The sequence below is a fragment of the Ambystoma mexicanum genome, chromosome 4q (assembly GCF_040938575.1).
Source record: "Ambystoma mexicanum isolate Mex_15411 chromosome 4q, UKY_AmexF1_1, whole genome shotgun sequence".
Taxonomy (NCBI): domain Eukaryota; kingdom Metazoa; phylum Chordata; class Amphibia; order Caudata; family Ambystomatidae; genus Ambystoma; species Ambystoma mexicanum.
Genome location: NC_090928.1, coordinates 476927172 through 476953285, shown reverse-complemented (window position 1 = coordinate 476953285; position 26114 = coordinate 476927172). Strand labels below are relative to the sequence as shown.

The 26114-nt window shown below is 44.7% G+C and overlaps 1 protein-coding gene and 1 long non-coding RNA gene across 6 annotated transcripts in view; one reads left to right on the top strand and one right to left on the bottom strand.

The window, feature by feature from the left end:
- The window catches only part of VRK2 (VRK serine/threonine kinase 2), a 711103-nt gene that overhangs the window by 83852 nt on the left and 601137 nt on the right, over positions 1-26114 (top strand). For all 5 annotated transcript variants that reach the window (XR_011268142.1, XM_069608045.1, XM_069608044.1 and 2 more), the window contains one exon: positions 273-411. Coding sequence is in view for 4 of the 5 variants with exons in the window: in XM_069608046.1 (XP_069464147.1) it covers positions 273-411 (139 nt within the window). In the remaining variant the exon portion in view is untranslated. The remainder of the gene's footprint in view (positions 1-272; positions 412-26114) is intronic.
- LOC138467794 (uncharacterized) overlaps positions 1-26114 on the bottom strand; it is a 328988-nt gene that overhangs the window by 77482 nt on the left and 225392 nt on the right. The gene's annotated exons all lie outside the window — the stretch shown is intronic.

Sequence of the window (26114 nt, the reverse complement as noted above, 5' to 3'; positions counted from 1 at the left end):
GCCTTCTTGTGTAATAGAAACCTCTTAATCATGCAAATGTTCGGCCACTTGATTTCTAAGCAATACAGCATGCAATCCTGAATTAAGGTACTGAACTTGTCTAATTTTTCGTTCTCTTGCAAAGAAAAGGTAACCACTGGAAGTTATTGGTTTTTTGTCAGAGCATTATAATATTTTAAATTCGAAAACTGTATTAATTATCCGCCCATATAAAAGACAGAAATAATGTCTAGGAAATTCATTTTTGATATGTTCTTTTCACTTTGCTGTAGGGGATGCCACCTAAAAGACCACCAAAATCAAAGCTACCAGATCCCCTCCCAGAAGGACAAATCCTGAAGGATTTGGAAGGAAAGCAGTGGCGACTGGGAAAGAAGATTGCAGAGGGAGGCTTTGGATTAATCTACCTAGGTGAAGTATGGCCAATGCATGGGATTTCTTTTTTTTTGTTTTGTTGAAACATTTATTTATTAGCATGTCAACAAATGCAAATCACATCAATATGATACAAGGGTTTTTAGATTTTAGCAGAAGCATAAACACATCAGTTAACTATATTCCTATAAGTACACAATGCAAAGCAAACATAACAATCTAACACACCCCCCTTAGACATACTAAATCCCTTTCAGTGTATGTAAACAACAACAGTCTCAAACAAGTATAACCACCCCTCCTATCAGAAGACATACATAGACACCAGACTCCACGTAGACCAACACCAAACCAATACACTAAGAAATAGAGCAAAGAAGAAAGATAAGAAAAAGTAGAAAGAAAAGAGAAAGAGGGAAGAGAAGAGAGAGAAAGAAGGAGAGAGAATTACTGAGGTATACAGCTCAGATATGGCAGTGCTGTGCCTAAGAAAGGTTATATGTTACGGTGGATGCATTTAATATGAGATGGGGGCTGCTCCTTCGAGCATAAGTGATCCTGAATGCATGATTTGAAAGATTTAGTGCATGATGAAGGAAGCGTATTGCTGGATGAGGTAGGTTTGGTGTGTGTGATGGACAGACCATTTCAAGTGAACATAGAAGTGTAACCCTGATTGCACATCAGAGGATCAAATGCTATTTCTTTACACTAAAGTATTTAAAATCAAGTCAAGACACCTTAATTAGCATGCAGGACCCTGTTTGGGATGTTACTACAAAACAATTTTCCTTTCTGCATAATATCTTCCGAGATGCAGGCATACTTACTCATCAACCAAGTTTTTTCCTTTTTTAAGTAGACTAGGAACACCATCAGTGACCTTTTGCACATGACCCAACCAACTGAGCGCTTAATTCTTTTTAAAAAAAAACATATTTTTATTGCCATTTCTTATTTCACTTTCTTGTGTGAGCCCCTGACCCCCACTTACCCTTTTCGTCACCCACCCCACTCTCCGAATTTCCTGGTGTGAAAACATGATATCTCAGCATTATACAAAGTGCCATGATACAGTTACAAATACTACTCAGCAATTCAAACAATTCCCAATAAGCAACGTTTCTGGGGGCAGTAAATAACATTATAGTCCGATTGTAAAATATTCAGCACCGAACTCTAAGTCTTTGGTGAATTTAGATTGATCACCCTGAATAGAGTACGTCAGCCATTCTAATGCCAAAACGTTCCAAATATTTAAAAAACAGTCCGATATGTGATGCAGTTCTTTCGCTTTCTATTTCTGGGCTAGCACCAACAGAGCTGCTAATTGCAAAATTACCTATGCCTTCAGCGTCTCCTAAAGTTCCTATCAGTTATTAACAAAAGACATGAACACAAAGACCTAGGCTCCTGTAAAGAAATATGTCCACCATACATTTGTTCACAGCTCCCCAATATTGCTCCACCCCAGGGCAACTCCACCATATATGTATCCAAACCCCCACCAATCCACACTCCCTCCAGCATTTGTCAGAGAAAGAGGACTTAATATTTCACAGCCAGGCCGGTGTTTAGTGCCATTGTACCATTAATTCATATCAGAATTCTCTTATTTGGAGCAACCTAGTGAGTTTGGAAATCGCTCTCCATAGCCCCTCCCATTCTTCTTCCCGCACCTCTTCCTCCAAAGTGAGCTGCCAAGGCTGTTTATAGCTAGTGAGATTTTTCGGGATTGTGTCATCCATCAGTTTATGCAGATTACATATAATTCTCTGTTGCCTGGGTTTTAAGTTACACATTTTTCGAACGGTGTGAGCTCTCTTATTGCTACACTCTTCACCGAAGAGGTAAGAATCCAGTGCCGGACCTGGAAGTACTGGAATCTACTGTTTTCCCGGAGGCCCAACGTCTGTTTGCATTGTGTAAAAGATTTAAGCTCTTCCCCCTGAAACATATCTCTCTTAATTTCACACAACCCGCTTGTTTCCATTCCTTGAATGCATTTGGTTCAAGTCTCGGGGTAAACTGCGGATTAAAGAACATAGGCGTGAGGGGAGAGGGAAACGATGTGAGTTGGTAGTTTTTGACTACAGAATCCCAGTTTTCTTTTACCACTCTCGTGTCACTCACGTGTATGTTAGCTGGGCGATATGGTATGATATGACATTTATAATGCGCCCATACACAAGTGGTTCAAGGCGTGACAAGGCAAGGGGGGGCACTAAGTCTCCCTCAGTCGGGAGTGGGGGGCACCCAGGGCCTGCTCCATCGTTTCCCAGTGTCCCCCATTGACCAATCCTTGATCACGCTTCTTTGTGCTGCCAAATAATATTTCAAAAAGTCAGGGAGACCCAATCCTCCCTTTTCCATAGGAAGGGTTAAAGTATTGAGGGCTACCCTCTGGGTTTTATTTTGCCATTGTGAAGGCTGAGACCGACTTGTGTAATTTTACGAAGAACTGCCCGGGGACTCCTATAGGTAGAGCCTGAAACAAATTTAAAGCCTTGGGGATTGTGACCATCTTCACAGAATTAAGTCTGCCCCGCCAAGAGACAGTGAGAGGACCCCATTTAACCATTTGCGTTTCTATTTCCCTCTACAGTGGGGGTAGTTAGCCATGTACAGACCTTTTATCGTCAGAGTTATTGTCACTCCCAATAGTTTAAGTCCTGTTGACGCCTACCATAGTGGTACCTGTGAGCGCGGTGATTGAGCTGCCTTGGGGTTGAAGAGATAAATTCAAAACCTCAAACTTTGCCATCATACAATATTTCACCATTTCCCGTATAGCTGCCTGAAGTGTTAGCTGGTTCAGTTGCCATGAGTAACATCGTCTGCATAGGCCATGATTTCATGCAATATGCCTCAAAATTTAATGCCTTTAATTCCCTCTGTATGTTACCTTTGCGAGTAGCTTTTCCAGGTGTATTGCATATAGTAAGGGTGAGAGGGGATAACCTTGTTTGGAACCACGTTGTAGCGATATGGGGAGAGATAGCTGGCCGTTTATTGATAGTCTTGAAGTAGGATGTCTGCATCTATTGGCCTCCTTTGCGATAAGTAAGCTTTGTATAGTTGCTTTAAATGCGTCCCAAGTTACTTTTAACATCCCCCTCCCACATCGGGTAAAACACAAAACATTCCCTGATTTGTTCTGCTATTAACCCCCTAGTGATTCGATCGTGTACTAATTCCTGTGGGAAACACCATGCCCAAAGCCTTTGTTTAACCCCAGCTAATTTAAATTCAACCATAATCGGAGCATGATATGAAAGTGTCATAGTATAGGTAAGAATCTGTGTAATACAACCCAATAGCGGAACTGAAACCGAAGCATAATGTATGTGTGAGAATGATCGGTGCACATTAGTAAAAACTGTAGCCCTTATCATTCCCCCTGAGAGTAAGCCAAACGTCCACTAAGGATAAGTCTACAAATTTCTGCCGCAGTGCATTAGAAGGGGGAGCTTGAGGGTATCTAGTAAGCCTACTTTTGTCACGCTCTGGAACCCATGCAATGTTGAAATGAACTAATAACAATATTTCCCCCCCTGTGAAGGATTCCAACTGTCCAATCGTGTCTTTGAGAAAGCCCTCTTGGCCCGTATTAGGAGCATATATTGTGGCCACTGTCTGCCTAACAAAACCCACCTCCAGAGTTACAAGTACATATCTACCCTCCTTAAGAGCCTTGGCGCAGATAACCTTGGCGCAAGTCCCTGCTTTTATTGCTATTAAGACACCAGCAAGCTTGCCCTCAGCATTAGCCTGCAGAATTAGCGTACACTGACACAGCCGGAGTTTACCTTTGCCCACCTTCCAGATATGAGTTTCTTGAAGCTCCACCAAATCTGGTTGTTGGCGCCTTACGAGGGATTCTAATCTTTGCTTATTCTGTGGAGTATTAAGCCCCCTAACATTTAACGTAAGGCACTTTAAGTGAATGTAATTTGTTTCTTTTGCCCTGGTGTTGTTAGTTCTTGGGAAATTTCATGTAAAACACCATATCTCTTCAGAAGTATACCCAGAAAATCCCCCCAATCTCGCTTTCTCCCTCCCTTCCCGTTCTGCCCATTACCCCCCCCTTTATTCCCCTGGCGTGAGACACATAACCTATTGTCACCCGGGGTGGAATCCCCCGGCAGTGAATCATCTAACAACCAAGGGTTGAGTGCAGGGTACCCTAAAACTTCCATTTGTTACCTGAACAGATAAATAGCAAAATGTCGCACTCCGTCTCTTGTGATTTAGTGTTCCTTTAAAGTTACTTTGACTATGCTCCATCATGACTCTTGGGTGCTTTTTTACTTCGCCGCCTTGAAGCTTGGGCCTCTGAGACGTGTTCTCCAGTCTTCCTTTTGCGTTCCTCTTTGTTTACCCCTACATTGCATCGCTGATATCCATTCCCCTGCTGTAGATTGCTCAACTCCTGCTTCCTTTCTGATCAGTGTCTATTCCGCTGAACCCGTTGTGGTTTCTTCCTCGATTTGGAGTCGATCTATACCCGCTTCACTGGAAGTTATTCTGTGCTGTTTACCTTTCAGGGAGAGCAGCAGCCCAAATGGAATAGTCCCTCTGTACCTGATTTTTCGTGTCTGCGGAGTCTTAATTACCAGTTGCATCTCTCTCTCCTTTTTTGCAGAGTTATCAATGAGCAGTCCTGGTACAGTTGGATTTCTGCTCCATTGTAGGTTATGGGTGCTTAAGTTCTCGCTTCTCGCAGTATTAGCTCCTTCTGTGTGTACACAGTGCATGCAGCCAACATGTCACGAGTGCACGCCCCGGGTCCGTCCTTTTCGGCCCAGTTTTGTGAACCCTGTCTAACTGGATGCAGCTTGCTTCTTCTGCCGCAATGAGGTGCGTATAAATCTGAGTGCCAGCCTCTTTTAATTCTGGATCTGACACTGTTTCTGGGAGGTTCTTAATCCGGATATTAGAGCACCTGGAACAATTCTCCAAGTCCTCATTTTGTATTTCCAAGTTCTCTAGATAACTCTTCCAGAACTGTGTCCGATTGCCTGTTGTCCTCTACTAGCTCTTGGATTGCCCTCTCATTTGTGTCGTCCCTGTCCCCTAGAGAAGAGAGTCTGTAAGTGACCGCTGGATTTCAGAAGTGAAGAATGTAAATTGCGTTTGTAAGGCTGCAGCAAATTCCTGGAAACTTTTAGTGAAATCCTTTCTGGAGGCCGTCATATCAGAGCCTTCCCTAAGGGGTGGCAGCAGGAGTTGTGGATCACAAGGTCCAGTTGAAGTCGTAAGCTCGTAACCGGTGTTGTCTCTGGTTGCCGTGCCAGAAGTTTCTCTAGTGGGTTAAGTGGTTTATTTTGGGGCTGACTGTGCCCTGGTGGGGTCTGCTTCTTCCTGCCCCCGGCATGTGATGAAGTTGCTACGGAGCTCGATGATCATAGAACCCACTGTGCCAGAAATCAGTCTTTCAGATGAGTTGAAAGTGAGAATAACCAGCGTCCAGGCCCACTTCTTTTTGTTTGGTCCGGGGGCAGTTACCCAGCGTCTTTCTTGGTGTGTCCCCTTTACGCTAGTTCAGCAACCTACCCATGTGGTAGATCACGGGGGTTCCTATCTTTTGCCCACCTCTTTTTGGCCCACCGCAGTTTATAAAGCATTGGGTACCGTTAACTCAGTAGCTGAACTTCTTGTTGATCTCCAAACTGCTGCGGTTGGCTAGACTGATTTCCAAAAAGTATTTGATTTGCTCTGCGCTGCCCACCGCCACCCAGTCACAACATTTTTCTTGTTTGAGCAACTGTGCTTGGTGCAAGCCTCTACGCTATGCCGTTAACGATGAGAGAGCTCCCACCCCCGCTGCTGCCACCACGTCCCAACCTGCCACTGTATACGGAGGATGAGGTGCCCCTATGCGTGTAGACAGAGAGGCCTTTAATGTTAATTGCACCGTCTTTAGACCCTGGACTGGTTCGCTCACTGCGCCTGGGGACCCTGTTCACTGCATTTTCGGGGCCTTTCTACGCACCACTTGGGCGGTGCCTCCCGACTCGCCCACACTGGCCTTCAGACGTGTCCCCACTTCTGCCAGGCGGGAGACTACAAGCCCTGATCTCAGTTCCTCTTCTTCATTTTCAAGCAGAGCACGGTCCACAACCATGGGGAGGGGAGGGATGCTTATGCCCGACCGGCTCCTCTCCGCAATATATTCCAGTACCCCCAACGCATCTGCAGCACATGCGCCACTCCCTGCTTAACAGTGCAGAGCCGCCATACGTTCAGCGAATGAAGGCAGCACACTTCACCGGTGGGCAGGTGTCCTTTTTTGGCATAGAGGCGGCTCACTGTTAGTCCTGCTCTGGATCGACCTTGGGCAAGGATAATATGTATTGAAGAGACGGAATGCTCATCGCACGTCTTCACTGTGCAGTGGCCATTTGGAATTCCCCTCCCAACCCCCGTAATTCTTAATCGGTGGATTTAACCCCAGAATGATGGCTCAAAAGGAAATCTTGAGTAGGCATGTTACCTAATCTCTCTCATACACTCTCTCCTATATTGTTCAGTGAAAAAACGTCAGTTAAACAAAACCACCATAAATCCTGTTATGCAGTCCAACACTGATGACATCACGTGACATGACCTATTGCATCCTCAATGACCTCACAGGAAAATGGGGCTCGAGTCGAGGGTACATGCGGTTGGACGGCGTCCACCCACATTTTCAGAGGGCAGATGCTGTCGCCCTGGGTAGTTTAGATGTAAAATTAGAACCATTGAATGTCTTTGTCAATCTTTCGCTGTCCGAGGACCGTGGTCGCCAGGTTCGTAGGCTGGGCACTTCACCACTGCACCAGATAAGCAGACGAAAAATAGCAAACAACTAAAGGTGAAATATCACATTTCGCGACTGCATTCTCCAGGGAAAACCTTGTTATTGATTCTTAGACACCTTTTTAACGTTTTCCTAACACTATTAGAAGAAAATATCCTCTCGTGTGTTTTTGTGTGTTGCTTGTTTTTTTGTGTGTTGAATTGATGAAAGGCAAGTGCCATTCTTCCTGTGTAATTTGTATGGTTAGGCAAAGCCAATTAAATGACATTTGCATATTTCACCTTGATATGCTAATTTCTGGTGACGCTGCATCCCTTTGCGTATGTTACTGAGTCCCCCCACTTTTTTTTTAGGACTTGACCCCTGCTGGCAATTACATGTTGGTATGAGTAATTCATGTACTTTATTTCAAGACATTTGAGAAACTTTCTGAAACTATCCCTGTAGCGTAGGCTAATGCAGATGAAATATACGTTTGTAACAAATATCAGGCGTCTGAACCTCCTGCGCTGGCTGATGTAAGGGGTTGGACTGTGCCATGTTACTTATTAAGGGAAGAGGCACTATGCTGAATTCCTGTGTTAATTATACTTGTGTTGGTAGTCTTCCTCAATGTATGGGGTCTACGCTACACTTCAAAATGTATTGCTTTTCTGTACATAAAATCAAGATTCAAGATGTACAGTCTTTCGATTCAGAAAAGCTATACAGTATTTTCTTCATTAAATAATATTGATGCTGAAATATTTAAACATGTTGGCCACAGTAGCATATAATAATGCAAAAGTGATTGGATGTCATGCCACATCAAAAGTTAGCATGAAATAAATCTTTCCAACTTGTGCCGTCATGTGTTTGGTGACTAGCGCTTTTTCAAGGCAGTGTAGTTATTCTAAACACTAGTAAAATGTGTATTGGCATAACCCATAATAAAAGAAACATATAATAAAGAATTACAGAAAAGCATACTTGGCATAATTGTAGATTGATGGAAGAAATTAAAATATTAAAGAAAACAGGAGAATATTAAATAGAAAAAGAAAAAAAACTATGAGTTAGAATTTTGAAGGCAAAGCTGTAAAATATTAACACATACTTTTCAAAATGAACCAATTAAGGGAATAGGCCAATAATTGTTGCGTCACATTGTGACTCCTTCTTAATGTGCAACATTTTTGCTAGACAAATGAAGCCAGTATTGAATCATCCAAATGTATATCATTAAGCAATATAATCAGATCAGGAACCCATGATCGTAGGCAAATCTTTTTAATAAATAAACCGGCAATCTATCAGGGCTAAGGCTCTCGCCGAATTTGGCATCCCTGAAGCTTATTTGATCTCCTTTGTTGTTAAAATCAGGGCGGCTGCATATCAGTAATTGCCAGCTTTTCTGTGTCCTCAGAGTGTTCTAAAGTGTTTTTTATAATGTTTCTGCAGAGATATCAAGCTAATTGTTGATTGAATGAGGAATTCTAGTTCACCATACTGCAGAAAACGTTCTGGTTGGAGATGGCATTCACCAACATTACATTTTTTTCCCCCGGATTCCCTTGTCTTCTTAGTCGCTGTCAGTCTTTTTATATTCCAGTCTGGCCTTACCAATATCTGGCAATGCTGTATGCCTCTTGTCTTAATTTTTAGCAGCTGCATTGATTCAGATTTGGCTGCTTACAATTATCACACAAGGATGTAACCATTTTTGTCATGTAAACACTGTCATGTTGCTAGATTTTGTGACAAAAGGGATAACCATGTAAGGTGGAGGGTGATACATACTTGATACCAAAAAGCTAGTCCATTGATCCTTATTATTTACTTAAGATAATAAAACGAGAAGGGAACAATACCTTTGTTGGTGTTGTAACTCCTTATCGATTTTAGCCCATTTCACAAATCTTAGGTTGTTAGAATGTGTTCTATTAAGCACTCTAATATTAGTAAAGATTGATGCCATGCATACCCTCAGAGGATCATGATCACTTTATAACATTAGCTCAACTTCAGAATCCTCTCTCCAACACCAGCCTGGTAAGTCAACCATAATGTAATGACTCTGGCTAGTTCGCAAAAGTGATCTGAAGTGAGGTGTGCATGACTATCTTTTACAAATATTATGTTGCATAGTCTGAAACCCAATTGCGATAGAAGTGACGCTAAATATTGTGCATGCTGGTGTATTAGTTGAGGCTTTTCTATGTTTGCATCAGTGTTTCCCCAAATCGCATCTTCTTCCTGCATTATTTCTCTCAGTGGTGTCAAGGGCTCTAGATGCATGATTAAGTCCCCTACTGCCACTTTTAAAAGGCGGGCAGGTTATTTAGCAGTTTTTCCCTCATCTCTGAATGTATTTGTATTTATTTGAACTTATTAAGCAATTTTGCCAAAGAGCTGCACAATTGATTATAACGGTACAAACATTATGAACAATACAAATTGTGAGAAGGAATGGAAGAAGAAAAGAAGTACAATTTAGTTTGGGAGAGTAGAGAGGATATCAGCTTTAAGACTAGTGCAGAATAGTTGCAGCGAGGGAGTACAGCGCATGTTGAGTGGAATGGAGTTTCAAAGTTTAGATACGAGAAGCAAGAAAGAGCAGAAACGAGAAGGGGCACTAGGAGGAGCAGGAATAGCAAGGAGGAATTGAGACTGGCCACAAGGTTCTGGGAAGGAGTCTAGAGAGAAATGAGACCAAAGAAAGTGAACAACAGATGAGAGTCAAAGGGAAGAAAAGAAATGGACAGAGGAGAGGGGTGATAGAGGTGCAGGGTGAAGATAGAAGAGAAGATGAATGGCGGCATTATAAATAGAATGAAGTGATGAAGATAAGAAGGGAGACTAACAGGGCAGAACAACAGTCAATACAATGATGATGAATAGTCAATATGGTGAAAATAAGTGAGACTATGGGAAGTTTTTTAGCAGAGAAGGATAGGAAAGGATGAGCGTTACAAAGATTATAGAGATGGAAGCAGACCCTGAGCCGTGTTAGAGATGTGAGCAGAAAAGAATAGAGAAGATGTAAAGATGACACCTACATTTTTGGCAGCAGATGAGAAGGAGAGAGTAGTAGCAGTGAAGATAGAGGGTGGAGGAAGAGGGGGAGGTAAAGTATTAGCTGTGAAAGAGGAGCTCATATTTGGTAGAATTAAGATAGTAAAAGTGAGAGGTCATCCAGGATTGGATTGCAGAAATACAGCTGGAAAACGAGTGAAGAAAGTCAGAAAAGGAAGAGAATGACAAGATGATTTGGATGTCACCAGCGTAGAAGAGACAATATATTTTGAAAGAAAAAATGAGATCAGATAGAGGTATAGTGTATAGGGGAAAAAGAAGGGGATCAATGACTGAGCATTGGGGGACTCCCTGATGCAATGGACGTGAAGTTGGGAGGAAAGAGTTGGAACCAGACCAGCAGACAGTGTAGGAGTGGTTTGATAAGTAAGAAGTAAACTATTTTAGAATTAAGCCTGAAAACCAAAAGAAGGAAAGAGAGGACAGAAAAAGAAAGTGATTGACCTTGTCAAAGGGCGCAGAGAGTTCTAAAATAATTAGTTTTGACGATTGTTTGGATTGCCGTGCATATAGGAGGCAATTTGTTGCACAAAGATCAGGTTTGATGAAGTGAGCGAGATGAAACCCAGATTGAAGAAAAGGTAGAAGTGAACGGGGCTTCTCACTTTTACACACGCGATTCATCCTCACCACCATATTGTGGTCCGGCATTTACATTTACCAACAAGATATGATAGCTTAAACTCATTTTCAACTGTGTAAGATTAGGGATCCATGTCTTAATTTCGACTTTTATTGCGATAACTGATGTCTTAATCTACACCAGCAGACGCCTGCAAGAACAGCCCTTTTGTTTTTGGTGAGGGGACTTGGGGTGGGACGCCTGATGGTGAGACACGGTATCCCTCTCTTCCCGTAACATCTTTAATATGGAAACTATACCCCTGCCCCTTTTCCTGCACAAACACTTTCACACGGACAGCCCACTCTGGGGGAAAACAGACTTGCACCCGAGCCGTGTACCACCATTACTATGGTGAGGCAAGGTCAGGCAATTACTAACAATCGCTCACACCTGACTGCCATTAAACTTCCCCACATGGATAAAAGGCGGAGCACAAGAGCACACTCTGAGCGAGGCAAAGCACACAAAGGTATATCAGTTTCGAGTCGGCAGCTGAACGAGAGGAGAACGATGGGAAACCAAGGAGGGTTTGTACGAAGGGAAGCACCATTGACCTTTTTTGGCAAGACACTCTTACTTTCAAGAATCCTTCAAGGCAGAAAGCGTAAGGCTTGGAAACCAGACTGAAGAATCCTGCCTTGTGTGTCGGCGATACAGAGGGCCCGTCTGCGTAACTGACCAAGGCAGGGAGAAGCAGCAGATGCCATGGTATCGTCATTGGCTCCATGAACAAAGAAGCGACAGAGAGATCAGCACAGCCAGTGAGTTGGGGAGACCAATGCAAGACCGGTCTGTGGTGAAGTCAAGGTTGCAAGCGGCAACATTGTATAGCGAATGCTGGAACGAACATTGGTAAACGCGTGTGATGAAAGACGCAAGTAAAGCTTATCTGCTGATGAATGTTTGAATTTGAGATGGAAAGATACGATACTGTCGACAGAGTGGTCCGAACTGTGAATGTGCTCAATCGAAAGTCTCTGTAAGGTATCCCGTCAAGAGAAACAAAAGTAGGAGATTGATGAGAACAATTCTGTGAAGTGAATCGAAGTGGTCCTGCGATGGTTTATGCAAAACCCATTGCACATTCGAAAGTCTACAATTCTGATATCAAAGGGATCTGAGCCTGAACGAGGGGGATCCATGGTCCAACCCGAATGAGGGAGACCAGTTGGGAACTTGTGAATGTGAAAACCCTGACAATGGAAAGGTACTCCTGTGTTTTGTTTGTTACATCAGGCGCTCTGCAATAAGAGACTGTCATTGGGAGAGAGACTTTGCTAGAAGGCCCTGATGCCTATATTTTGAACTGTTACCTCGTGGCCAAGAAGCCAGAGTGTGTGCGAAGCTTGCATGTGCCGCCTTGCCCCATGCTGCAAATGTGGAGAAGGGAAGCCAACTTCTCAACCATCCTGACATATTCTTTCTTGAACACTTCTTTTTGTTACATACATTGTTATGCCACACCATTTGTATTTAGAAGTAAGGATTGGCAACAGGATCATTAGTATAGGCCCTTTTATTTTGATAGAGACTCCACTACGACTGCGTTATTTATTATGTGATGATCATGGCTTTCTCCCATCCGTAGATTTACATTTATATAGGCGTTCAACCAACCTATTTGAAGTTCAATAAACACCCTTGAACTGTGATCACTTGTGTACGTCTTCACTGTTTGATACCTTGCCTTCCTTACACCAGAGACTGAGGGAGTACACAGGCATCGACGGAACACTGTATGTCGGGACCAGACCCTAGGATTAATTCTGGAGCGATTGAAGTGGAGATCTGCCACAGTCCTCCGGACCGAAATGCAATAGAAGGGAGCCACAGCAGTGTGATATCAGCTTAGTACTGTTGGTGGTCCCGGATAACTGCTGGGCTGAAGGGAAACAAAGGCTCAGATGGATCTCTGCATTAAGGCAGCCCAGCCTCGTGTCATTTTGAGAAGTTTTGGTACAGGGTCTTGATGCGAGGCACTGAGAGTGGCTGCAATCTGTGACGGTCTGTGAATACCCAGCACAGATGAGCAGAAACCCGCCTGGCTTCAGAGTGCAGTCTTGGATTATTCACCAGGACCTTTTGGTGAGGAAGCTTTGTACAACATGGAGAAGGGTAGGGCCTGGGGTGTAAGAGACAGTAAAATTCTAGGATGGGACAAAGCATAGCCTTCGGACAGGACATTACTACCAAAACAATCCACTGGAACAATGAAAAAAAGCCACCAGTTTTGAGTGTTGCATTCCTCAAGTGCCCATTAAGATGTTTATTGTAAAATGCCAAATTATGCTAGTTTTGCAAACACTGTTGCACTCTAATTTAAAGTACGTTCAGCAATTTCAGAATCTGCTAACTAATTCAATACATTTTGGGTGGCTTGCCCTCTCGGTTTCTTGCTCCAGACCTGAGAGGGCAGGAAGCCCATGAACAATATGGCCGAATGACAGGTGAAAATCTTGTGGTACGGCCATTTTAGAGTGCTAACTGCTCTTAGTAGCTATTTGCGATATTTGCAAATGTGCATGAGTAAAAGTACAATAAATGGTAGAAAAATGTCTGCTGCCATTAGCCCATCGAGGACATATTTCAAATGTTACCAAAAAGTGACAAAACACAAAGTTTATAAGGATGCAAAGTATCCTATCTTCACGCTGGGGTGATGTATACAGTTTAACACTACAGGAAATTCATAAAAAGAGAGTCTGTCAGCCCTGATAACCTTATGGACTGATCAGTTTCCCCATACAAATGCGAAAGAAAGGGAAGGGAAGTAAAGCATGAGGCTTTACCTCTCTCCAAAAGGCAGGACTGTATTAAAAAAAAGCAAATACAAAGGGTGTGCCATAGAGCTCTATGGGAGGAAAGCAGCAATAAGAAAATCTTTCCTAAGTACCCGCCCCCCACTCAGGAGGAAAGTGTGTGTGGGAGGGGGAATAGGTCTCCCTCCCCCTTCCTACAACCAGGGGTAGTGCCGAGGTTGTGAGAAGAGCATGATATCTCTATGGGACAGTGAGCGACCTTGCGCAATTGTCAAACACCTGAAACAATAGGACACTTCAGTAGAACTAGGCAAAATTCATAGGGTGCATGAAAGCATCTGGGGGGTGAGGTAACCCTTTTCTACACTTGACAGCACCAGATTAGTAAATAGACAGAAGGGGGGGTCTGGACAGGCACGTGGCCCAGCAGGGACTCATCCGCCTGAGGGGGACCCTTGTAAGTTCTGGAGGAGGCGAGTTGCAATTGTCAACACCAGGCAACAGGATGAGCCAGCACAGCAACATAAAATAGAAAAGTACCCCCATCTGCAGAGTTCCTAACAGGGTGTTACCTACTCAGTGACAGCCTACCCCAAGGTAGGAAGGGGCAGGCCTGGAAAAATGACAGCCGATACACTAGCAGCGATTAAGGAATCTAGGGATTCCTTTTGAGGTGAATATTGGATCAGTTGACCTGGAGGTGTCACTGTTGCACCAGAATTCCAATAAAATATTGTTGGGGATCACAGACACGGAATAAAGGCTATCCTCAACACAGGATTCAGTTGAGGGTTAAAATCCCAGGTGATGACCCTACAGGCACTTACCAGTCAGCTGGAAGCAAGAGCAGAGGATGTTGAGGGCAGATCGAGATGTAATATCATCAGAACGGTCAGGACTTCTGGAAGATACTGAGGGCCTCCATGCAGAAATATTTCTGCAGAAGTCGATCAGAAAGCAACAAAGGGTTGAGAATCTATCTCTGCTTTTGTTATTTAAAGGGTGCATAGGATGCCTGCTAAGAACCGCCCCCTCTCCCAAACCGGATGCATCTCCCAGAGTCCTATAGAGACTGCAACGTTATCCAACATGCCCCCATGAAAAGAGGACGAGTGGCTCTGAGAAGATTTTCCACACCTACACAGGAGCAGTGCATAAACAAAGGTGCTCATTTGAGGAAGCAAAACTGAAGTTGTCCAGCATGTAGATTACATATTGTATACTCTTCCTGCTGAAACCTGAAACACTGCTGATAAGGCTTGGTTCTTCAATACCTCGCAGGAGGCCTGGGATTGGGCGTAGAGATGGGGTAGGAGATCCGGAAGGGCAGTTAGGTCCCAACGTCATAAAAAGGATTGCTGTAACAAAGAAGCATTTGGTGGTGATGGGAATCTAGCAAGCCAGCAGATGGTTGTAACAGACGAGGACCCAGACCAGGAAGTGCCTGGGCGGTTAGATAGCCAGTTGACAATAAATGTGTGGGGCTAATTATTATGATACTGAAAGTGCTGGATAAAGGCTAGTACTGGTCCTTCTGGAAGGTGGACGGCCTGAAATGGACCATCTTAGTATTAAGAACTTGCATCAGGACAATGTGGAAGTTGGTTATTTAAATCTTCTCCGGGGAAGTATTCCAGTTCCCAGACAGCTGGTAGACCGGAGTGCAGCAGCTGGGCAGATAGCATTAGACAGATATTTTGAGAGGTCCGGGATTGAAATAAGTTGTAAGGCATAGGGTCAATGATAGGGGATCTTTTTAATGGTGAGTGGCATTTAGTTTGAAGGGGACAGATGCCAGAGGGGATAGGGAGTTCACAGTTCCTAACTAATTGAGGAGTTTGAAGTCATGGGTTTTAAGGGGACAACATAGCTGTATGGATGCAGACCAGGTGCCAGAGGGTATAAGTAACAGGGTAGAGGTAAGGTATGAGGGCCTGGAGGATGATCATGGTTCAGGAGTTGGGCTGTATCCCACAGAGAAGGGGTCATAAAAGGAGAGCATGCTACATCAGATGCAAAGTGAATTATGTTGTGCGTAATGACCAAAATTAACAGTTACCTGGAATATCGGCAGTTTTAATTATGACAGGAAGGGGGCAACAACTCAATCCTACTTCACTAGGTGAATGATCCCCTGCTTCAAGTCGACATCAAATTTACTGATGATCAGGGGAGGCTGATGGTGGTGTGGGTTTGTTGGTAGTATTGAGGGGAAGTCCTGCTGTATTGTAGACAATGTATGCACATGTTGATACTAATGAGTTATTTTCTGCATTGTAGATGTATGACCTATCGCAATGGCTTATTCCTGTAGGGTAGGGATTTCAATTGTGCCTTGGATGTGGAAATAGACCGATCGTCCCACCCAATGCAATAAAGATGGAAGTCCTCGAGTCCCTCTGTAAGATAATGGAGGACTTCCAGTTGGTGTTTTATTTGGCAAATGCAGCATGAGCAAATGAGGGTCTAATCCTATACTACTAATGGCAGGTGCACAATGTACATTCAAGCGCAGACATGTGGTTGGTGGGACAGGAGATATTCTGATTGTATAAGCCAGCTGAATACTGAACTCGTACTCTCTCGTGTCATTCATCTCTTTGCACTGGATCCAGGACATGAACTGGTGTTTATTCCAACTGGCGTCTCAGAGTTAAGTCTTTGCTTGAAATACTGAACGAGGGGTGATATGGCAACCAGCTTTTGATTCTTTTCATGATATGGGAGTTTAGGTGGAAGCAGGAGCAACACAGGAAGCATTTGAGGTGGTGATCCGGGGGAGAATGGATTAGAAACACTTTACATGGGACATGCTCAAAATCGGGGATGAAATCCAGGTAATTGAATGCATATTGATAATTTAGTTAAGTCAAGAACAGAACTGCTGGAAAGGTAACATAAGTGATGTAGGGAATTGTGAGCTCAAGCCTTTCATTTGAAGTCTAAATTGAAGAGTTGGTGGTTGACCTATTATTCATGAGAGCAGATCTTTGGAAAATAGCCGGCAAGTCCACAGGGTTTGTGGATTGGACCTCTGCACTAACAAATGTTGTTAACGCACTGAAAACTTGAGTGGCAGACCTCATACTTGATTCTGAAAGTGTTGAGGGAGCAGAAGGTGCAGAGGGTCTCTCCTGCCTCAATGATGTGAGGATTGGTGGCCTATTCCAGAGCATTGAAGGAAGCTTGATGTAGCTGCTTCAGCTGCTTTTCAAAACCTGGCTTCTGTGACAATTGGGGAGAGAGGGCCTTTCATCCCTTTTTCTTGCTAAAAAGAGCTCACTTGGTGTGAAAAATGCCACTGCCAGCAGGTTCTCCTCCAAGGGTCACAGTGGCTCATCAATCGGGATAAGAAAATGACAGTGTCCTGGCTTAGAAATCGAGGAAGAGATTATCAGTATTGAATGTGACTATCTCACCTTTCGGACTGTGAGTTGAAGTCAACAATAATTTGAGTAGGGATATATTTAGTATGAGATATTGGGCAGTCTGGGTGCTTATAGTGTTTTAAATCTTCATCATTGTGAAAGGAGTTTGAAACCAACTGTGCAAAAATGTATTTTGGGTAGGGGTAGTATTTAGGAGAGTTGTGTTAAATTAGGGTCACAAGTGCTTCTAGTTCAAGGGAAGTGTGGTGTGTAGGGAGATAAGGGGAAAAGGAGAAGTCAAATTGAATTCTTCATTCTTCTTCTTGACACCACTATGTTTTTTAACTATGCAAGTTTGGCAAGAGGATGTGTTGGAGGTTTGAGAAGGATATTGCTATGGACTTGCTAACAAAGAGGAAAATGCAGCAAAGATCTAAAAAATCCCAGATCTATGTGTACATGCTGGTCTTGGAATGGTAGTCGTCTGGGTGATAAAATATACAGCAGCAGTTTTTCAATGTATATGTTCTCCTGAACCTGATCTGGTATTGCCCCAGTAAACACATCTAGTATAATCTGCGGCAAGCCAGAAGAAGGACTCTAAGCAGAGGGCATGGTTTCCAAGTAACTTTATTTATTTAACTTAAAAGAAAACAGCTCACTAACCCTACTGCTTAAAGGGAATTCCCTTCCTATCAAAACTAAATTAAGGTGCTCGTAGACTGGCCCTACCACTTAGAAAAATGTAAAATAAAATTAGCTAGAGTGTTTTATATGCTGGGTTGTCCACCACAATCTAGCTCGGGTGTTCCCGGAGTTCTTCCTGGCTCTGGATTCACTGGTTATCCGTAATCAACTTTATTTAAGAGTTCTTGGCAGTCTATCAAAGCTCTTTAAGTTTCCCCAAGTTCAACAATAGAAAGTCTTAAGTTCCTACAAAAACAAACTGTCCAACTTTCTGTAGGTGGGGGGGTGGGTCTCTCCCCACTTGGTTCTGGTGTTGGGTGTCTCCGTGCTCGCCTCATATCTGCTCTTTGCTTTGTTTATTATGCCCCTTTGGCTCCCATGGTTACTCTGTCCCAATGTCTCATGTAACACTCTGGGGTATTGGTAACCCCTCTCTCCTTGTGGCTCTCTTCACTCTTGTGGGTTCCTGTGACCCTTCTGGAGGTTCATACTACTCAGGTTTCTCTAGCTTCTGTAACCCTTCTCTTTCTCTCGTTCTTTCTCTCCCTCCGGATCTCTGTGACCCTGGAATGGGGTTAGGGGAATTTTTCTTCTTCTTCTTCTTCTTCCCCACTTGCTCTTTACTCTCTCCACCTCCCTCCGACCTGGGCAGCTCTTGTTCCTTCAGTGTTTCAGGGCTTTCTCCAGGGCGAATGTGTCTCTTGGGCAGCAGTGGCGTTCTCCATGGCCTGCCACTCCCCTGCATTGGGTACGAGCGGTTCTCGTGCTCCACTCGTCTCTGTGTTCTCTAGCTTTTTTTCTCTTGTGTTGACAGCAAATGGCTCGCTCCTCACTCGGCTCCTGGTTTTTGCGTCAGTTTGTGGGAACCAGGCCAACCAAATCCTCAGTAAGCTCTGTTTTGTGTGGCCTTTGCTTCTCCGGGCTTGCATGTCTGTTGGGGCAGAGGCATCTCCCTTCACTGTCCTGTTCGCGCTGTGCGAGAGCTGGCTCTGCTCTTCAGTGCGGCTCTTCCCCCGTTGGAGGCTCGCCACTGCTTGTGGGTTCTCTTTCCATTCAAGGGTTGTTCGCCCTTTTATTGTCGCTCTGTGACTTCAAAGGGGCGTATTGTTGCCCGTCAGCTGTCCAGCCTATGGAGAGTTCAGCATTACCTTGAGCCAAGCACATTGAGGCAATGTCAGGGTTGTTTTGAGTTCAACATATTGATGCACCATCAGTCTCTCTAACTCCTCTGTAGGCAGATAATACTCTAGGTATAGGGAGTTCTCCATGGCAATGGGAGTTCTTGTCCCCTGGAGGGGGAGTTCTCCCAGTGGTGTCCCGCTTTCCCAAACCTGTAGGGAGGGTTTTGCTTAGCAGGCTCGCATCCCTAGCCTCAAAGATGGTGGCTCCCCCAGGGAAGAAGTGACAAAGTCTACAGATTCAAACTAACTTTTTCAGCAAGAATGTATACTTCAAGATGTACAATGCTGGGTTTTCACAAGGCTCTCAAGGGATGGGTGTGTTGATCGAGACATCTCTGCCATGGGTTACCTTAAATTCCCATTCTGATAAAGGAGGCATGTGAGGAGGAGGAGGAGGAGGAGGAAGAGGAAGAGGAGAAGGAGAAGAATAAGGAGGAGGAGGAGGTTGTTCAGCCAACTCGTCTCAGTATTAAACCTGAAACAGAGTTAAGATTGAAAGAAAGCGATAACACGAAAGAGAAAATTATGGCAAATCTGAATATAAAAAGAGAATACACAAGTATTCGAAATACCCTGGACAAAGGGGAAAACAATACACTAACTTTAAAATGTGGTAACACGAAAGAACAAACAGTTGAAAAGCTGAACAAGGAGAGTGAAAAGTCAATGATAATAATACGCTGGGGAAAAAGGCAAGAATTATCACATGGTCAGGGTTGGAGAGAAAGTGGAATTGAACTATAAGCAAACAAGAGGGGTAAACGCTGTGAGCCCCGAAAATATCCAAAAGGATACTGCAATAACCCAAGAGGAAATTAAGTTCAATTGAAGATTACAAAGGCTGATCAAGAAATAACAAGAGGATATTTAGGGATCATATATACAAATCTATAGACTGATACTAGAAGTATTCTAAGTAGAAGGGAGTCATTTTTCAAACCTAAGTTAGTTGATATAGTGCTAGGGTCAGTTAGGGTAGTTTGGATAGCAGAGTTTATTATTTGGACTTGCACAGCAGACTGGCGAGCACCTTAGTTAATAAGTTAGTTGAGAATCACCCATAGTGATAGGGAAAGATATGCCTTGAGACTCTGATTTGAATTAACAAATCCTGAAACATGTCCCTTGATAGTTTGTGTGCTTTTTCTGACCAGTCACAATATTTACACTCACCCTGCAGTTTCACAAGATTTAATGCATTGATCACAGCAGCAGCAGGACTGACCTTGGTGGCTAGGGATTTTAATGATAATCAGTATTTCACACAGGATAGGGGAGAGGCCCACATAGATACACTGCTTCTCTTCTAGGTTGGAAAACTAGGCTTGGTCTTTGTGTTTAGTAGATCCTTGGCAATTGCTGTACCCTATCAAGGAGGTCTATTTGTTTTTCTCTGCGGCTCATGGTTCACTCGCATGAATAGACAGGGTGAAACTGGACCGGTTGTAAACAGTTTGCAATTGTAGTTGTAACCTCCCTGTTCTTGACCATGACCACATGCTTTCATATACACTGACACAAAGACTTTATAGTAGTGTTGCCTTGTCCCCATTGCTATTGACAGGTAAAATGGTGATAAAGACCCGGTAAACACTTTTGATAAAGATGTGCCCCTTTGTGGGTAAATGAAGACCTTCCAGAAATACAGAAAAGCCTAGACTTTCAGGGATGAAAGTGTATTAAACGTGCTAATTCAGCATCAGATAGGGGGACGTACCTACCATCTACTGGAGTATCTAAGCGGGGATGGGGCACCTCCTAGGGGCGAAAGACACAGACATGCAAACAAATTAATAACGCTGTAAATGAAGGCCACACAGGGAAATGCAGAGGTAGGATTGCACTGTGTGCATCATTGGCCCAAAGAGCTTAAGTAGCTAACTACGAGATAGGGAAAAATCCCAGGCAAACACACTTAGCAAGGATGCCCCCAGGTGGCGCCTGACCCAGTAATCCAGCAGTGAGCACATGATCAACACACCACGGATTAGGAAGGGGGGAGACAAAGCTCAGGCTATGCATCACAAACAGAATGGAACAGCTGAGACAGCACAGTGTGATACAATGTGGGCGCAGCAAGTCAATCCCGTGGGCACGTTGGCGGGGGGGGTGGCGTAGAGGGGAGGTGGACCTTAGCCGGAGAAATGTTCACATAGCTACGAATGCCTTTTCGGCAGGTGGATATAGGAATGTGCAAGCTGCACATAGCGTGCCTGAGAGGACCATCAATGGTAAATTTCTATGTCTCTGGGAGGTGGCCAGTCTTCAGTGTATCCAGCACAAGGTCTGCAAAGGCCGTTATCCAGCAGGTGTTGTGTGAATGCCTCCCTTCTCACAAGAAGCAGGGTGTCTCGTTTCTTCCGCAATGTTGCTGACCAATGACAGACTAATACATTCCCAGCACAAATGTTATTTTACTAATTGCAAATTGCACTGGGAGGTGAGAGAAACAATGTGGTGCCACATAGGGGGGGGGGGGCGGGCATTGTTTTGGGATACTGTTGACCTGTTTTCTCCCATCACGTTCCACTAACATACGCTTAGCACTAACGATATGATGTAGTTTAGCCAATGAGTTTCATGGGGACGATGGAGTATGGACATTCGAGCTATAAATGCTTCTATTGCCTTGATCATTTAATTCGAAGTATAAATATAATGTTCGCTGCATGCCCAGAGATCGGCCTTCATCAATCGGTTCTGTTGCACCGTTCTGTTTGATTTGTGCTTGCCCAGCTGTAATAAACGGTGTTACGTCTAGCCCGGTGTGTGCTCCTTTTGGTCACAATTTTTATATGGTTTGATCGGAGGACCCCTGATAAATTGTTTGCAGGCCCCAGTAAGATCCTCAGTCCTCACCGTTAGTTGACTGTATCCAAGCCACCCTAACCGGGGGCGCAGGTTCGGCGACCGCAGACCTGACCAACACACAACCCTGAGGAGGCCCTGCAGACTCCAAGTTCACAAAGGTCTGCCTGGTCCCGTGCGGCACCCACGCTCAATGGGAGTGGTGAACTTGTGTTGGAGGCTCGGTGTCGAGGAAATTCTAGGGTCTTTAGGATGTGAGTATAACCGTGCAAGAACATGCTGCATAGGGGTTGCATGCCCATGGCGGGGGAGGGATAGATTTTTATGGTGTCTAGGATGCATCCTCAAGGAGGGAGGACGATCGGCCATGGTATTATTAGAAATTAGTGCATATCAACCAATAGGGAGTGGACGCGAGTGTGGGCACTCATGCAGTAGAGCGGGAGAGGTGCGTAGTAAGTGGCGAGCCCCTCAGACGGGAGGTGCACATAGTACCAGCGATTGTATATTTGCGTCATTGGGGTAAGAGTTGCGTTATTGAGATTTTTGTGTTTCGGGTGTATAAAGAGGGACATGTGTGTGGTAGTTAGTGTTGTCTTTGTGTGTTTACTTGTGGTGGAAGAGTTGACACCAGGAGGTACCTCATGTAAAATAGTACGCTTGGCATTGTAGCGTCGGGCCTGTGCATGCGGTGCAGAGGAGGCACAGTGCTTACTTGCTCTAACATAAGAAACGGTGAGCCTGCAGAGAAGGCCATTGTTTACTAACACTGAGTGAGTGGTCGTGCCTGCGGAGAGGGCCAGTGTGATGAGTGAAGTGCCTCGGTGGGCATGTGGATAGGGCCAGAGTGAACGGTGAGCAAGCTGAGAAAGGGAGCAAGTGCGAGTGTGACGAGTGAAAAGGAGGGGTGGGGGTGAGAGATGAGGAACGGTGGCAAAAATACACAGGGAAGTTGGGATAAAAAACAACAGGGGATATGGGAATAATTGGGGAGCCCCCTGGATCATATGTGGCGTAGGTTGCCCCAGTATTGCGATCCAATATTAAAGTACAATTTTCACTGGGCTCAGGAGACTTGCAGGTCAGTGTTTCCATGTATGGCCCGGAGAGGGAAATTTTGACGGAAAAATAATAGAGAATACGTTTTTGCATTTGTTAACAAAATGCAAGGTATCCAAGTTGAAAAGTAGACAGAACATATTGGGGCTCTGGAAATGATACGAAGAAACCACAGGGGAAAAAGCAGAGGAAGAGGAGCCTACAGGAATGAGCGAACCAAGCTCCATGCCCCCACCCTATGGTGTCTACCTGTCACTACGGCCTGCAGCGGTGTATACAAACCCCCAGCGGGAAACCTTGTCAGGGGGATTGCGTAAAAAAGACCACGGAAAAGGACAGAGACGCACAAAGGGAGGAACTACACACAAGGGGAGAGGGGAAATACCTAGCGGACATAGAAACGAATACATAGGAGGTGGACGTGTTATTCAGTGAGGCAGAGAGGATGATAGAACAGGAGGTATGGAGGAAAAGTAAGGGAGGCATGGGAGGATGGCTATCGGGGAGAATACAATTCAAATTAGATGAAGAGGAGGAAGACGGGAAGAAGAAAGAAGCGGAAGCAGGGGATGAGAACGATGCAGCCTCAGACAAAGGACTGCTAGGGGAAGAATTGAGTGATGTGGACAGTGATGAGTGGACGCCCGACAAAACAAGGAGGAGCGGTAGAAAAGAGCAAAAGCGACAGGAAAGTGATGGAAGTGGAAGTGAAAGGGACAGTTCTACCTCCCTCCGCAGCAGGATAGGGAAGGTGAAAATGGGATTAACACAAACCACCAAAGGGGGAGGAGGGATAGGTCCAAAGACACGAGTAATGCCGTTATTACAGAAAGGGAGAAGGGATGTGTATCATATATCATGACGAACGATGGGCAGGGACAATATAATAAGCAGCCTGCCCTCCCTCGTGGCAGAGTCCAGTACATTGATACAGGCACTTGAGAAAAAGACAGTAGGGGGGACATTAGCGATAGGGGACAAGATAGGAGAGCAGGCAGACAAAATATGGAACCACGCAGGATACATTGGGTTGAAATTAAGCACAAATGCTCATGATGGAGTTCCATTTAATAACTGTTGAACACACGTTTGGGAGTTTCTGTATCCTGGCAGTTATGGCAGTTATGACGTAGAGACTGTAATGGCTCATAAAATGAAAAGCGATGATGGCCCAGCAGATTATATAGAACTGGTGAAGGACCTATGGACGCAAAAGACACAAATGTCCTGGGATGATGCATACCCTTGTTTTATCATATATTGATAAAAGGACTGCTGACAGAGGTACAGGCATCATTACATAAAATTGTGGGCATTGAAGCTAAGGGCTGGCCTGAAATACAGAAAAACAGGAAAGCAAAAGACAGGTGGCAGAAAATGCTACCAAAGCAGAAAACAAACTGGTGAAAAGGAAACTGGCAAAGTACACAATGGAAGGGGCAATGCTTGTGCCAGACGCCGCAGCAGTGGCGCCCGTACTACAGGGAGGGTTTCCCTTGGGGAACATTCCACACCAAGAGAGCTTTATGCAGCCGCAATACACTCCACAATGGGGGAACCCCACCACAAGGGAATTACACGCACAGGGGATTTTTTCCTATGCGAAGAGGGTACCCACCACGAGGAAGAGGGGGATATACAGGGTCAGGTTACAGGGTCTTCGTACAATGTTATATATGCCTGAACATGGGGCACCTGGTGCGCATCTGCCACTCGAGCAGCAAACACAGGCACAAGCAATAGAAGTGGCACAACAACATGGGTTCAGCACAGTACAGCCGCAGTGGCAGCAGATGCAGCTTCTTCCAGCACAGCCACAACAGGCACAGTTGCCCACGCAGCAGGGTGGGACGTAGGCACAAGGAGGAATAGCGGATGGCGAGATAGCAGCTCCAACTGTAACGCAAACTCTAGCAGTAGTGGCAGGGACTGCAGTGGTCTATGGACAGAACGATTGCCCAGAGGTTTCTAAGCACTGACCCGGGGATTGAACCTGTGTTGCTCCGTGTCGTCTTCCTTCCAAGGCGAGCATGTTGCCGCTGCACTATCCTCTTGAGACACATGGACAGAATGGAAGGGAACATGCAGGTAAAGGAAGAAGAAATAGCAGTGTCAGACCTGGTTTATATTGACGGGTTGTCGAGTATAGACCCGGAGACAGGAAGGAGACATACTGGAGCGGCGGTAATGTGCAACATAAATCAGGAAAATGTAATATCATCCCAACTGCGACTGCCCTCGCACTACTCTGCACAGGCAGCAGAATTGGTGGCATTGATCAGTGCATTAAACATGATGGAAGGCCATGCAGCCAACATATTTTCCGACTCTGCCTATGTTACATTAACAGTAGATTTGGGGTTAGCACGGTGGGAAAGGAGAGGGTTCAGAAGAAGTGACTGGTCCCCTGTGCAAGATGCAGTGCTGCTTAAACAGTTATTTGAGGCCCTAAAAGTACTAGTAGAAGTGGCAATAATAAAATGTGCCGCCCACACAGGTAAACAAGACAGAATATCATTAGGAAACAAAATGCCCGACAGTGCAGCGATGCGAAGGAGCCTACTGTGAAAGAAGTGAAAGACGGTACCCAGGGGCAAAGGGAAGAACCCAACTTATGGCAGCAGAAAGGAAGGTGGGTGTGGAGGAAGAGAGGGAGGAGAGTTTCAACACTATACCAAGTGTCCAAATTATAGAGCTGCAAGGAGAGGCACCAAAAGAGTAAAAAGACTTATGGGTCCAGCGTGGGTGTTCACTCTCACCCACTAACTTAATTTGGAGGCAGACTAGCACAGGGAAGCCTGAAATGTCCAAACAACTGCTAAATGTAGCACTAGAACAGCTGCACTCCCCTGCCCATATATCTAAAGAAATATAGCTGCAGAAATAAATTAAGGATGCTATGTGCCAAATTTGCATGAGAGAGTGGTGGAGTTCATGGGAAACTGCGAAACCTGTCAACAATTTTTGTTAGGTCATTCTTTGAAAACCATCACGGGAACAATACCTCGGCTGATAGGGTCCTTCTGGCACTTGCATATTGACTAAGTTGACATGCAAGATAGGTGTGCCTCTTATAGATGCATGATCACTGTTGTCTGTCCATTCTCACGTTGGCTTGAGCGGGACCCAGTGCAAAAAATGACACAAAATCAGCAGCAAAGTTCTTGGTGAGAGATGTGTTCCCAAAATGGGGAGTGCACACCTCTTGGGGATGAAACAGAAGGTTTACACAGCTTACCCGCCGCAGGTGATCAGGATTTTTGAATGGCTTACTTATAGAACGCTTTGCAAAGCTAACCTCTTCTCTGTGCCAAAACTTGCTTTCTTGCCTCCCCCATGCTCTTTTTGCCCTTCGCAACTCACCCAGTGCAGATC